Source organism: Lissotriton vulgaris, chromosome 7 (assembly GCF_964263255.1).
Source record: "Lissotriton vulgaris chromosome 7, aLisVul1.2, whole genome shotgun sequence".
Lineage (NCBI taxonomy): Eukaryota > Metazoa > Chordata > Amphibia > Caudata > Salamandridae > Lissotriton > Lissotriton vulgaris.
Window position 1 is genome coordinate 997,886,819 of NC_141695.1, and position 16,396 is coordinate 997,903,214.

Here is a 16,396-nt window from a genome sequence, read left to right on the forward strand (position 1 = left end):
GGGGTCTCCCCTCTTGGAGGGTGGTGAGGGGGTGGCAGGGGATGCCCCATACCACGATTCTGGCCCACTGTTGCCTACCTTCAATTATGAGAGCTTGATACTCTTGTTTCCTTTAAACCTTAGTCTTGTCAGTATTTAGCAGCACATAATGGCCTGTGCAGACTGGAGAGTGTGATGCATGAAGCAGAGGCAATTCACCCACATTTTCACTGTTACGTGTGCCATATTTGATCGTGTTGTGCAATGTACCTGATTTTATGCTGTGGTATATTGCCAATCTGTGTCACATGTATACGTTTCCTAAAATGCTAATAACGACGTATTGAAAAAACAGTAGTAGTAGATGTAATAGTGGCAGTAGTAATAGAATTAGTAGTTGTTGAAGAAGTGGTATTAGTGGTAGCAACACAGCAGTAGTTTTAACAATTGTAGTAAAAGTAGTAGTCGTAGACATAGTGGTAGCAATAGTAGCTGCATTGATTTTGTCACTGCCGCCACCACCACCACCAAAAACAATAATATTTATTGATGATACTAATACTGCTGCTGCTGATATTATTATTGCTTATACAACTGGAAAATACAAAACAATAATAACAGAAGCATAACAATCTCAGGGATTCTCGATCATTGTAAACGTTTGACATCAGAATCTTCTAATTGCCAGAGCGGGTCAATCCCACTTGCCGAGTTCTAGCACCAAGAGAAGCAAGGCCACCGCCACCCATATATAACACATCAATTAAATGCATGCCACAGATGCACACTGTCTTTGGTCACTTATCTCTTTTTGTAGAATAAGAAAGAGAAATGAAGCAATGGTTCTATCTGTCACTTTGTAACACTATAAAGGGGGTTCTCCAGTGGCAAGAGGTACAGGTTACTTACAGATGGGAGAGGGAAGTGAGGTCATTGAAGGAGCCTTCTGGAACGCTGGAGATGTCATTGCCATGAAGCGTACTAGGGGAAAGAAGAAAGGATATGTTAGAAAGTGGAATCTGATTGCTCGCCCTGAGAGAAAATACCCAAAGAAACTCATCTCTCTGCTCATTCCTTGCAGCATTAGCAAGCCAAATAGCATGAAAATGGTGATGCTTACAGGTAACACACACTGCCCTTCTGGAGACGTGCTTGCTGCTGTAAGAATATACAGGCTAATTTAAACCTGAGAATATCGGTTTACAGAGCAATATGTTCGAAAAAGAGGGAGCTGTCCTGCAAAATATTGTTACATATTAAAAGGGACATGTGTTTCTCAGCCTCAGAGCGGTGACTTCCTTTGATGGCAAGGAGCCCAGCATTCTACGCTACTAGCCAGTGGCGTCCGTGCACAGCATGATCGTGACACAGCTTTTTGTCACCCAAAAGGAGAGACTTGTGAAAATAATGCTTTCTCTCTCGTGCCTGCGTGCAAACATACCACACTCTCTTGAGTCCATCTGGGAGCATCCAGCAGTTTGGCAGCATTCCAAGTTGACCTTTTGCGACAGAAGTTTTTTTTTACCAAGGCATAAATGAAGGGAACAGGTTGTAAAACGATATGTAGCACATTGCTACAATATCGCTTTAAATGAATAGTAAGAGATATAGGGCCATATGTATCATTGTAATTCGCATTCTGAAAGGCCGAAATTCGCAATATGGTATGTATTAAGCAAATGTGGTTCAAAATAAGGAATCGCACAATTTGCGATTCCTTATTTTGCGATTGCATTTAAGGAATCGCACAATTTGCAATTCCTTAAATGCAATGTATCATGCAAAAAAATATTGCTAATTGTCCCTAAGGAATCACAAATTACCACCAACTTCAAGTTAGTGGTAAGTTGCGAATTCCTTTCAAAAAGCAATTTTTATAAAAACAAAAGGTGCCATGTGATGCTCATACATGCCCTTAGGGCATGTATGTGCGCCATATGCAAACACTTGTCATTTTCAGGGGTGCAGCAGGGTGTCCTTTGGACACCCCTGCACCCTTGAAAATATTCTCAATTTGCGATTAGCTAATTGCTAATCGCACATTTCCCCTTCATTCCTATGGGCCTCCTGGCCCATAGAAATGAATGGGAAATTATTCCTTAATTGCGATTATCAATTTGCTAATCGCAATTAAGGAATTTTAAGAAATCGCTAAAAAGAAGCAGATTTCTACATACATACCATTTTGCGATTTCTAAATAGCGATTCCTTAAAAATCGCTATTTAGAAATCGCAAAACGGAACTATGATACATATGGCCCAATGCCCATTAATATCTGTATAAAAAAGAACAGAAAACAGTTTTGTCTTATCTTTACATATATGAAATGAGAAGAACTGACCTAGTTTTGATGAAACATAACTAAAATTTGAAAAGAGGATAAAATGTAGTTCTATTTTTGTTTGGATACAGCAAAACATGTGAGTTCAGTTTGTGCCATGAGGGTCCAGGTACAAGTCAGTCTGCTCAGTTCCGTACTAGACTAAGAGCAAAACTGGTGCCAAAGGATTTACTATGTTTTTCAACAATACAACACTTCTGTAATGCGACTGATGGAACAAATGTATTTTATGAACCGAGATGAGGAGTGCATATCATAGCGTACTCATCACGACACGTTGAATAGTAACAAGAGACAGAAACAAGTTGCAAATGGCGTTGCCTGGTCTGTGCAATCTTATGCTTGGGGCTTATGTGTGTGGTTCAATAAAGTTGTTTAGGAACAGCGTTCTAATACCTTTGCATTGGTAACTGTATAATTTGCGTCTTCCAAAAATCATAGCACAGACAATGGCCTTTGACAATTTCAGACTATTTCACTATAACCAGTGCTTTAAATGGGCAGGTAATACCAGGTACTCGGTACCTGCACTTCCTTCATTCGGAAGGGATAGTGCCTGCACTTCCCAGCACTGCTCCAGTGCTTTTACTGGGATAGTACAGGCACTTCTCAGCAGGAAACAGGTATTCCAGGACAAGGAGTACATACACTTCGATAATTCCATTTTAAGCGCTGACTATAATGAAAAGGCTGTGACCCACCAAAGACATCCTTTTCTGTGCCCTTTGGTTGACGTCTCTTAATAGTATTCCATAAACCAAGGCGGCAGTGGCGGCCGATAAGTTTAGGAGGGAGGGGGCGGATTGGACATGCACGCACACATACACATTCACAGACATGCATTTACACAAGCGCGCACACAAACACATCCACTCACAACACTCATTACCAAACATTCACACATGCACCTACCAAACATTCTGTGATTAAGTGTCACTGATTGACACTCTACCCTGGGTGCTTCAAGGCTTAAAACTGAAGCACCCAGGTGCAAGGCAGTCAGTGACACTACCCCTCATCACGGAGGGGAGGGCCTCAGGGACCTTTGTGGCGCTGACGAGGTTACGTCCACAAGAGCAGGTACTTCCTCAGCCCAGCAAAGTTCAGCTCAGGCAGTCAGGAGCCTGTGCATTTAGCTCATGTCTGACTCCTGGCTGCCTTTCCTGAAAATGAACAGTGTCTGTCAGGCTGACCTTTGTTCAGCCCGACAGACACTGTTATGAGGGGCACAAGGTGGGGAACGTGGCCCCTCAGCCCCAATGGATCTGTTGCGCTGCATGGAGGTCACTAAACTAGTTGTGAGTGCCGCCCGCGGACATCTACATGTAATCTGAAGGTCACTCATTCAAATTATGGCTTCAGAGGCGTAGTATTCCATCATTGGTCAATAAACCGAGAGTAAGAACGTTGAGTAAAAACTGTCACTATGTCCGACCAAAATTCAGTACATTGTGTGGTGTGTGATGATTATACAGTCAGTATTAGTTATTCCCATGGCTACTGAAATTATGCAGCTGGGGAGGAGGAAATTATGTGGCATGGTTGGCATTTATTATGTAATTGTTTTCACGTTAACACTAGTTTCACCTCATTAGTACCAGTTTAACATCCAAATACAGTAATAAGCAACTGAAAGATGCCCAGTCAATCTTTGCAAAGGGCCTTCCACTGTGTGGCAACATGGGTCACCATCATTTCAATAACTTATGATCCAGATGAGCTAGAAACAATATTTTTGCTAAAAGCTGCAGATTATCCAGCAGATAATCATAATGTGGCAATATGGCAAATCTATAATTGTGAGGAAAACGTAGCAGCTGCAGAATCGTGTTCTTGCTATGCCTATCCTTACATTGTAGACTCATTTTCCTTTCAACTCTTCTTTATTCTATCTTAGAGAAAAATCATGGAAGCACCAGATAAACAAAGACAATAAATATACATACAAAAATTCTATATCACTGTATTACAATTTCATTAGTCACACATCCCCACTACTGTGTTTCTTAACGTTGCACAGTGTGAGATACAGGGTGACTGAGCCGTTTGGGGAAATAGTGCCATGACATATTTTTCAACACTCAACCCGCCCACACACAGCTTGTACGTATTTTTCCATTGAGAGTGTGGAAATTGCTCTGCTGTCGTATTTTTTGGGGGGCTCTCCCTGGAGGCCAGGGGGTAATGAATAAGTGACACTAACATATTTCCTGCTGTCACTCTTAAACCATTCCCACTGCTGGAGATTTGGCTTTTAATAACTGAGGAGATGACAGGGGGTGCGAGCTGTCATTGGCACCGCAGTCTCGCAGGGCATTAAAAATCATTCCAATCTGGAGGAACAAAACCAGGCAGCGTGGGCCAGTACTCAAGGCTGCATAAATCTTGCTAATAATATTTCAGTTCTTGAGAGGGTTCACTGCACTCCAGCTCTTGTCAGGAGGTTACTTTGGTAATTTTATCAAATCTGTCCTCTGAAAATGTAAGAAAAAACATTGAAATAAGGCAGTATGGGAGTGCTGGTCAGGAGTCTGTGATACACAAAGACAGAACACCTCACATTGTTGATCCCATCACATTGACATAGAGTAGCAAAAACATATCTGGCAATATTTTGCAATTAAAGCTCGTGGAGCAGACTGAGGAAAGACTAATGAACCAAGAAAGTGAGAATGGAGGTAACATGTCTGATATTTTACATGCTTGTCAACTGAAAGTGAGGAACACGTCAAGGAAACAGACCAGCAGCTGAAAGTTATACAATCTTCACCACTAAGGCTAGCAGTTCCCACCTCACTGGCCTGTCTACACCGGCCTCATAGAATGAAGTGTAAATTTAGTGATGGGAAAATGGCACAAACCACCTGAATAACAGATCCATATGTAGGTACAACACCTACACAACATAAAATGGTCAAAGGGTATTTGTGACTTTTTTGGGGCCTGGATGCTTTAAGCTGGCCTTGCTTGATCAGGTCCAGTGTGTTTGTTAGGCCACACCAATCGTTTCACACTCACCAAAACATTGATTTTGAATAGAATCTTACTATGACTCACAAACCAAGCAAAATATTGATTTTGCCTGGAATCTTACTGATTTGCTTGATCACTGATCAGATTTCATGTACAAGGCTATTTGATTATAGACTGGTAACTTTAATTAAGAAACAATGGCGAAGCCAATATGTCAGATATTGGACAGTTGGCTTTGTCAATACTTGTTTTGTTGTGGTATATTTGGGTACACTACTGTGCCCTCACCAATATAAAAAAAAAACTAAAAGTAAAAATATTTTTTTGTCTCAAAAAGCATGACTTGCCATATGTGTACTGGGCACTTAGGGGAAGTACTTTCTGTGAAGACGTGCTCCTTGTGAAAGAAACAAATGCCATCACCTGCAATAGGACTGGCTTTAGCGCTGGCTGCACCCATCGCAATCATTTTTTATGTCACCCCAACACAAAAAACAACTCTTTTTCCATGAGGTCCCTCAGTATCACGCTCTGCCAGTGCCCCTTATTGCTCGATAGGCCTTCTCTCACATGCTTTTTGTTTTCTGGCACTACTCATACCAGGGCATGGTGTCAGAGCACTTTACATCACACACATTATGCAGAGCCAATCATTCATACATGTGTAATTCTGTCTATAGGAAATGTTATGTAAGATAGTGAGGGTTTTAAGGTGTAGGAGTCACATGTCACTATACTAGTAGGCAGTATACTTAAAGAGAGTTTGCTCTGGAGAAGCACAAACTCAGAATTTAAAATGTACTGCAATGGTCAGTGTTACTATGAAAATAGCTAATGACAGAAGTTGGCTCACCCATTTTCACAGGATGTATGCCATAGTGAGTGGAAGAAAGAAAATTGTGATTGACACAATAACAGAACAATTGATGAAGAGGACTTGGTGAAAGCCCCCATAAGTAAGTCAATTATCTATATCATTTTTGTAAAATCAAAAGGTCTTGGCTACATCAGTCCTAAATACGTGTTAAACCCTACAATCCCAACAGATTATGAAATATTTCACAACAGTAATCTAGAAAATAAATATTACCCCTGATCACTTAGACTATTTGCAGACTTACATCTGTGCCTTAAATAATACCATTACCTGACTGCTCTCCTATCTTACCGAGTTATCTTAAAGTACCTTGCTACTCGGTCTCTATAGGGTTAAAAATCCCAGACAAACTGTACAGTAAGTAACCTGCTCTGCATTATGACAGATCAAGGAGTTTTTGTGGTACAAGAGACCAGTGAGAAAAATCTCTGCAGCCCTGTGCTCTATGTGATTATGGCATGTTGCCAATGACAGATAGACTGTTAAGCAGTGGTGGCTGGTAGGAAATGGTGGCGGGTGAAGGTGGTGGTGGGGGGGAGGGTTAGGAAAAAAGAAATGATAAAAAAGAAAACAAACCTTACCTGGTGGTCGACAGCAGACGCCTCTCCTCCAGCAAGAACCAGGAAGCACACAGTCTCCCAGAATCCCCTGACCAATCGCAATGCTGCCTAACAGCAGCATTGTGATTGGTCTGAGCACCGTGGTTCAGCACTCAGAGAGAGACTGGGAGGCTGGCATGTTCGCATGCTGACCACCCAGGTGTTAAATATAGCCTGTGGAGAACGTGCAAAGTGCGCATGACGGTTTGGCCGGCATGCGCACTTAAGGTCAGCCACCACTCCTCGTCTGGCCTCGATGTCAGGGGAAACCAGCCCCGCCCCACCTCATCCCGCCCTAACAACCAGGCTGCACTGCAGTGCAACTGCAATAATAAAAATAAAATTATATTAATGGACGGTCCGTTATTGACATTTAATTTTTACTTTGTACAGCTTTCAAGCAGTGGGGTGACGCCCTTCCACCTTAGTTATTAAGGTTATTTTGGGACTTCTTTTAGTGGGGGTGACCAATGTTCCCCTCCCCAGGATCTGACTCCACTAACAGTTGGTGGCAGCTGATTCGAAAAGTGAAGTACATGCCTTTTAACTTGAACCCCACTGAATCCCTATGATACTGCTGCAGTAAAAATAGACATCCTCATTCAACTTTTCTGCTGCATATGTCAATAAGTGGGTACATCTGAAGTGGGATGCACAGAATGAAGGACGCCACAGTATGCATAAAGCCCCTAAGAGTGCAGAGTACTCTGTAACGTTAATAAGCCACAGAGATAAATATCATCTATTTTCCTGTAAATTCCACATTTCCGTCTCAGTATTGCACAGGTGCATAAGGAGAATATTTTACCTGCTTCCTTGGATACAGGATGTCCTCTAACTACATGTACATTGAAAGTAATTGCTCAAAACAATGCCTAGTGTTTCAACCCGTCTGGAAGCCATCTGCTCATTAAAGGGCCGGCTGTCAGCTCAATGTCTTAATTAAGAACACGGCGGATAAATGAAACAAGTAATACTTACAGCACTCTGAGAGATTTCAGACCATTAAAGGCATGGACTGGGATGCACCGTAGCCGGTTGTAACTCAAGATCCTACAAGAAGCAGAAGATTATATGACAAGGTTGTTTTTTATTCAAATGCATATTCTGTTCAGTAGACATTATCAATTTAAGTCGAGAGGTGTCGAGAGACTGCCATTAAATCAATCACGGGGATTCACACAAGACCTGCTAGCAAGACCCAATATTACTGAGGCCAATGTTATGAACTGAGTAGGATTGATGTGGGAATATGAAAAATAATCCAGCAATAAAGAATGACAGGTTATGTTCCTGTCAAGACATCAATCCATAAATGCATTTTCCTCCTTCTTCACTTTATAGAAGCTCACATTAATGTAGGGAATATAAGGAAACACAGCTCTTTCGTGCACCCAAGGACAACACAGTATAGTTATGCCACTGTGCTCACAGTCCACCTGATATGTCACATAATAATATCCAATAAAACACATGAGACCGAACTCCTACCAACCATCAAATACATTCTGGTTTGACATATAGGGGTATATGTACAAGGAAATGTCAGAGCACGGAAGAGCACCACATTTGGCAGTGCCGCGCTCCGACATTTCCAAAACGCAGGGATTCGCTGTGTTTACAACAATGCGTACACCCCTGTGTTTTCCCTTTCGCTGGCACTAAAATGAGCTGCCTAGAGCCATCGGAGGCACCCTTGCACCATAGTGCAAGGGTGCCTGCATTACAGGAAATGATTGTTTATGTGCAGGAAGGGAAGGTGGCCCTTCCTGCACATAATCAATAATGATGATTTGTTACTTCTATGTGTGCTGCAGAATGCATCACACATAGAAGAAGCAAATCATCATTATTTACATAAACTAGCGTTTTGCTCTTTCTATGTGTGCTGCACAATGAACACCCATATAAAAAGCAAAATGTGGAGGAATAAAAGCATTTCTCCTAGTTTTGCCGTTCTAATGGCAGCTCTTGTATGGTGTTAGTTTTTAGGTCTCGTGACCTATCAATGCGCATGCGCATTGAGCGGAGCGAGACTATAGGGCTTTAAACAGACTTTAACTAACTGGCGATTTGGTGCTGTGCCCGTGCGCATTGACCTAAAATGCGCGTGCACAGCATCAAATTGTCAGCCATCTGTTGCCCAGCTTGGTGCCGCTCCACCCCCTGCGGCATCAAAGGCTTTCACGGTCGGCCGGCCGTGCTTTCAGTTTCACGGCCGGCCGGCCGTGTCCCATTTCTCCTCCCCTCTCCCCACAGCAATGCCCTCCGTCTTGTTTCTCTCTCTCTCTCTCTTCAGCTCAGGTACCTGACAATGACGAGCAGTTTGTGCCAGACTATCAGGCTAAAAATTGTAAGTACCCCATGACTCATCTCTCGTGTGTGCCTTTGTGAAATGTTTTATTTAGAATTGAACTCGCCCCTTCGTCTGGCGTCCTGGGAGAGAGTGCAGCGCTTGTTGTTGATTCGATGCTCCTTCGACCCCGTCGTGTCATGACCAACTGAGTTCAGCAAGCTGAGGTCACTAGCGTGACTGGCGTTAGAGAAATGCCCTAACATGACTGCTTTGGTGTTGCTGTCTCTGCTGGCAGGGCTGGGGCTGTCGCCTACACTCCCAGAGCCACAGAGCCATCCATGGGCCTGAATTTTTTTGAACAGGCAGCTTAGCTTCCCAGCAGAACAGTCGATCTTTTTAAATAAGTACAGCCACTCCTAGAGAACATTACATTTTCAGGGAGCCGGCAGCTCTCAGCACAATGACGAAAAACATTTGACCCGTCAGCGTTGTTATCGTATCTTATTCAAGAGATAATGTATGCCTCTCGGAGCGGTGAGAGGACATTACCGTGCCATAAACTCTGTATGAGATTGCTTTTCTCAGCCATCGGTAGGCGACCCAAGCAATTCTTTTTTTAGAACGCACTGCTCAAGACTACTTCGTTTTTTTACTGTGACGGTCCTCTCAGAGATGACCCACAGTATCCAGCGAAAGGTATACAAATATTAACTCTGGAAATGGCTGAAGTTGCCCAAGACAGCAATTGGTCAATTACGCTCAGGTTCATAAAAAGTAACGTTGAGAGAAAATGGAAGAAACCGTCGCCCAAAACAAGTTCTTCGAGGTTAAGTCTTGTGTGTGCTTGCTGAATTTATGAATTTGCCCAATACACAAGCCAACGCTGTATAAATAGAAATCGGCCACATTTATGCATTTTTTTTTAAATTCTCTGTTTGCTCATCATGATTAACCTGGAAGAACTAGGCTGGCCGGGATTTGGAAGCCAGAAAGGGGACATTGCACCAACATAGAAGTGGGACTACACATTTGCAGACATCTTGGGGGTCACAGGGTGACTTCACCGAGGGCATTCACCCACATAGAATACACAGGAGAGGGGCAATAAGGGAAAATCAAATGCAACTGCAAGAGTTCTTGGCACAGTTTTGTGGCTTCGGAGCACTATAGGCAGCAGAGGTTTCAGGCTTGCTGCGCTCATTTTTTTTCCAGTTTTGGGCTTTCTTGCACAAGTACCGTGAAACTGCACGTAACATGTTCAATGCAACCGTTCACCGAGACAAATACATAATTTCACTAGTGCAAAAGAGCTGCGCTTGCAGGGACCGGCTGTGCCTGTGTATTGTTCAAGGTGCGAAGGCCTGTTCCAACCCCTGCGGTGACTTTTCTTCGCTCGTGACCTTTATCCTCTGCTGTAGCCACGGAGGGACCCCTGCACGGGCCATTAATTGGCCCCCTTCCTGGCCATTGTCTGTGCACTGGCAGACACTTCACACCTCTTTTCGGAAAGGGCACGGCACCTGCGGGCTGTGGGGGGCTCATGGTGAAACATCTGTCCCTCCCCCAAGTGATTGCACAGGTCACTGCTTTTCATCATGCATGCCGCTGCCATGCTTTTTTTTTTTGCAGATTATACAAATGACATCATATGGCTTGCATGACCAGCCCACTGTGTCCTGTAGCTGTGATGTGCATTTATCTGAGTTAATAACCGCGTTTCGCCAAAACAACCCTGTGATATGTATCAGAGCTCTCCTCACTAAAAAGAATAACACAAAACGTAAACACATCAAATGAGATTGGAAGTGAATGGAGCCCGAAAGCACACGGAGCAGCAATTAGCGCGCCTACACACAAGTCCTCTCTGTACTGTTTACAACTAAACAACGTCCTAAAAAGACAATGAAAATGTGTTTACCCTCGGCCTTAGTTTACAGAACCCAGAATTTAAAATCAAGACATATGCCAATAAGGCATTCAACCCATAATGCAACACTCAACTTAATATCACAATTCCTGTACCAGGAATTGCATTTCCATACTAAATGACTGAGTCACTGCAATATGAAAGCACACAGAGCACTGACTCTCTCACTCACTCACTCACTGACTCTCCCACTCACTCACTCACTGACTCTCCTACTCACTCACTGACTCTCCCACTCACTCACTGACTCTCCCGCTCACTCACTCTCAACACATATTGCACTACAAATGCAATAGGTGTCACATTTGCGAAAGGAAAAGCTATTGGCATTGTAAATGACAATGCTATTAATGTATGTTTTCAAAACCAACACATAAAAAAGTGTCATTTACAATGCCAATAGCTCAAACTTTCTTCACTGCCTTTGCCAGTGCTTGTTGAATTGTGTCGTAAGCACAGTCCATTGCAACCGCGGAGCCCAGCCATTTGAGGTGTTATTTTTTTCATACAGGCATACAGCCAAAGGGACCTAGATGTTGCTTCACACAGTACCAAGGCCATTTCACCCCCTCACCCACTCATCCTCACACACCCTCACTCACCCTCACACCCTCAACCCCCCTCACAACCCTCTCACCCTCACTTACCCTCACACCCCTCACCCTCAGACCCCTCACCCTCACACACCCTTACCCTCACCCTGACACACCCTGTCACCCTCACACCCCTCACCCCTAACCCTCTCACCCTCACACCCCTCACTCACCCTCACACCCCCTCACTCATCCTAATACACCTTCACACCCCCTCACACACCCACACCCTCACACACCCTTACCCTCACCCCCTCACCCTTACACACCCTCAGTCACCCTCACACTTCCTCACCATCACACACCCTCACATCCTCTCACCCTCACAAACTCTCACCCACCCTCACACCCTCACCCACCCTCGCCCTAACACCCTCACTCATCCTCACCCTCACACACCCTCACTCACCCTCACACACCCTCACAACCCTCACCCTCACACACCCTCACCCACCCTCGCACCCTCTCACCATCCTCCCCTCACCTCACACACCCTTACTCTCTTCTTCTCACCCTCACACACCCTCAGTCACCCTCACACCCCCTAACCCTCACCCCCTCACCCTCACCCTTACCCCCTCACACACCCTCACTCACCCTCACACACCCTCACACACCCTCACCCTCACACCCCCTCACTCACACTCACACCCTCACACACCCACTCACCCTCACCCTCCTCACCCTCACACCCCTCACCCTCACACCCCTCACCCCCACACCACTCAGTGCTACAACACATATTGTGTTACAATAGGTGTCACATTTGCGAAAGATAAAACTATTGGCATTGTAAATAACAAAGCTATTAATTTCGCTATTTTGAAAGCAAGCACATAAATAAAAAAAGTGTCCTTTACAATACCAATAGCTCAAACTTTCCTAATCCGAGACCTATTGCATTGCTGTGTTATCTCCCCTGCTGCACTCTCCTGCTCTCTAGAGATGTGGCCTAACGACCAGAGCTGCCATCTAAGTCACGTAAATACAAAACATGTTGCATTCCAAATGCTATAGGTGTCACATTCGCGAAAGTTATAACTATTGGCATTGTAAATGACAAAGCTATCAATTTAGCTATTTTAAAAAGCAACAAATAAATAAAATATTTGTCCCTCACCCCCTCACCCCCTCACACACCCTCATACACCTCACTCACCCTCACACACCCTCACACACCCTCATCCTCACACCCCCTCACTCACCCTCACACCCTCACACACCCACTCACCCTCACCCTCCCTCACCCTCACACCTCTCACCCTCACACCCCTCACCCTCACACCACTCAGTGCTACAACACATATTGTGTTACAATAGGTGTCACATTTGCGAAAGATAAAACTATTGGCATTGTAAATAACAAAGCTATTAATTTCGCTATTTTCAAAACAAGCACATAAATAAAAAAAGTGTCCTTTACAATACCAATAGCTCAAACTTTCCTAATGCGAGACCTATTGCATTGTTGTGCTTCTCTCCCCTGCTGCACTCTCCTGCTCTCTAGAGATGTGGCCTAACGACCAGAGCTGCCATCTAAGTCACGTAAATACAAAACATGTTGCATTCCAAATGCTATAGGTGTCACATTCGCGAAAGTTATAACTATTGGCATTGTAAATGACAAAGCTATCAATTTAGCTATTTTAAAAAGCAACAAATAAATAAAATATTTGTCATTTACAAGACCAATAGCTCCAACTTTTCTAATGCGAGACCTATTGCATTTCCAATGCTTGTTGGGACTGCCTCGGATTTACAAATACGATACAAAAAGCAAAGGGTGTTGCAGTGTAACACCCACTGAATGCCCCTTTCATGCAGATACCTGCATGAAATAGTACCATATTTACAAAGCACTGATACGCCACAAAAAGTGGCTTAACGCCACAGGAATGTTGTTATAAGTAACATTTCTGTGGTGTAATTCCCTTGAAAACATGCCCCTTAGTTGGTTATCTGATTGCACAGCAGCACTCAGCAAATAGCAAACAAATCTCCGCATGCAGGGTAATGACATACCTACTGATCTAGAAGTTGTGGAAAGAAAAGAAAGGTCCTCTGAACTCAGTCCACAAACACCAAAGACATTCACCTACATTTTGAAGAATAAGACACAGGGACGTGGCCAGCAAAAAATGGACCCCTGCACAATACTCATATAACATTAATACAATCCAAATCAGACTATGGTCAGTGATGCAAACCTCGGAACCAAGTCACCAACACAGTTGCAAGTTCTTTGAAATGATACAATGACACAATATTTTCTATATAAATGTTATGACGATCCTAACTAATGAGTTACTTACCTTCGGTAAAGATGTATCTGGTAGAGACACAGTCTAGTAACAGATTACTTAACATAGAATATCCCCAGGTGTCAGACTGGATCCAGAAAACTTTCTGCAGCAGCACCTCTGCACGCCGGGGGCGCCGCCGCACGGCTCGGCAATGACGTTGTTCACAGACATGACGCCAGCAGAGCCATATATGCCCCTCCCGGCGCGCTGACATCAGTTTTTATTGGAGAAACTTTTCCGCGTCACAACGCGGAGCCACCACCAAAAACTGTGAGAATATGGGAACAGTGTGCAAAAATAATGAAAAAAGGGAAAGAAATTGAAAGGTGAAAAACAACACCATAAAGGACAGTGTCAGGCACTGTATTTTGAAAAGTAGAAAAAGGAAAGGGCAGAGCACCGCTCTGAAAAGCAACCCCACAAAAGTGAAGGCCAAACCACCTTTGGAGTTAGACTGCACACCGTACAATCCAGGCATAGGATGGAAAGGACACATGATATATGAGCATACCGCAGAATATGGAGAATGGGCGGAGTATAGCAATGAACACAGAAAAGAGCACTGTGTCGGAGTGAAGAGAAAATATAACTCTGTAGAAGGGTCAAGCCACCCGGAGGGAGGCGTGTATAGAAAGCCCAACCTGAGAAGGTGCTCGCAGAACAGGGAGGACGAGGGGGCGTTAAGGAATCTGCGGCTAGACTGTGTCTCTACCAGATACATCGTTACTGAAGGTAAGTAACTCGTTCATCTGATAGAGACATCTAGCCACAGATTCTTTAACTTAGAATAGATACCAAAGCCATACCCATAGAGGAGGTGGATCTGCGACTGAACCCCATCAAGTTCCTGAGGGAACGTAGTCGCCAACAAGGTGACGAAACACGGTGGGGACCGAAAGCCAGCGCAGCCGCACCAGACCATGAAGCTCAGAACAGAGCGGAAGACAGTGGGAGGCAAAGGCACCACAAGCCATCCAAGAACAGCATGAAAACCCCCGTATGTATACCGGGTGAGAGAAAGAAAACCCATACTAGATATGTTGGTGTGAAAAAGAGAGTTCATGACTCGCAAAGAAGTAGAACTGAACCTTGGGTTTGATAGATCCACAGGATGTGGCGTGCCGACCGCAAGTAAAACCCAGAGAGATGGCAACTGGTATGACAGAGTTAACGCATACCCGTCCAGTATGCACAAAAGCGGAAAGAAGCACTGTTGAGACCTGCACCAGCTAATACGAGCGACACCATTGGCAGGATGCCAACCCATGGCCAGAAAGTGCCGGTAGTACCAGAGATAGAAGATACGCCAGTTAATGCTTGGTCAGTCACAAACATGTGAAAGGGCCGATGGTAACCAGCAGAAACGCCCAAAACAGGGCTACCATAAGAGAGATAGACAAGCGGAAGACTGGAATGTACATAAGCCTACTGTGTGGATGCTAGAAGCACGCAAAGTATGCAAAAACCCTCCTGTAGGGTAGCAGGAGCCGCCCAGATGCAAGAGAAGCAAAAGCAAGAAGGCAACCGTCAAAAAGGGGCACCAGACAAGCCGGACACTTACATAAGAGCTTGTAGTACTAGCAGATCGGGTCAAGGACCATGGACACCACATGAAGGATTGATGCCTGCATGATTCCACCATATAAGAGCACAGAACAGATATAGAGTAGGAAGAAATGCGCTCCAAAATGAAGCGTAACACAATAATAGACAAGGGCACGTGAAAAGTACCAATAGTCATGTAGAAGCAGAACTGGACAGGACAATGTCCAGGGCTGTAAGCGGCATTCACCCCTCGCCCGGGAGTAGCAACGGTCCCCCGCAAGACAGATGAGGAGATGGAGCTAGGCACAATAGGGGAAACAGTCAGGACCAATGTAATGGTCCCGGGACCCAACAAGCGAGTATCCTGAAGAGAACACTCTCCTTGAGAGTGTTACAGAATGAACCCATGCTGGGCAGTTCGGGCTGGACTGTTCCCATGAGGCACAGGGTCAGACTGATTTGCATATGGCCATGTCTGAACTGGGGTGGCAGTGTGGGCTAAAGAATGGTGATGGATTAAACCCAGATCTGTTGACTGGATGTGAGTGTTTGATTGGTTCAGATGCTCCATCCATCACCACCCCCTTTTGTACAGCATGAGCCCAAAGCAGAAGCGTGGAGAACAACTGTGCGGAAGCAGCTGGGAATGTGGAAAAAACTCCTGTTGAGAAAGTGGCCAGAAAACAAGGCCATAAGACAATGTAAAGCAGAGACGTACATGGTAATCCACTACCTTGAAAGACAGCCCAGTAAGGGCTAACCATAGAAGAAACAACGCAAACACCATATGATAACAGACATAGCAAGGTTCACCCACGTTCGCGCCAAAAGTAATAAGCGGGCAGCACAGTGGCTTTTGTCCCTGGCGCAAAAGGAGGACAGGGCGCCAGCGGTGAAAGAACTGCGCCTGAACAGAAGGGAACAAGGGCCCGAGACACAGTGGCCGGAAAAGAAAAGCAGTC

At 44.5% G+C, this 16,396-nt stretch overlaps 1 protein-coding gene across 3 annotated transcripts in view; it reads right to left on the reverse strand.

The window, feature by feature from the left end:
* The window catches only part of SLIT3 (slit guidance ligand 3), a 967,014-nt gene that overhangs the window by 110,525 nt on the left and 840,093 nt on the right, over positions 1-16,396 (reverse strand). For all 3 annotated transcript variants that reach the window (XM_086931418.1, XM_086931419.1, XM_086931420.1), the window contains 2 exons: positions 7,752-7,823; positions 889-960 (listed from right to left, as the gene is read on the reverse strand). In XM_086931418.1, the coding sequence (XP_086787544.1) occupies positions 889-960; positions 7,752-7,823 (144 nt within the window). The remainder of the gene's footprint in view (positions 1-888; positions 961-7,751; positions 7,824-16,396) is intronic.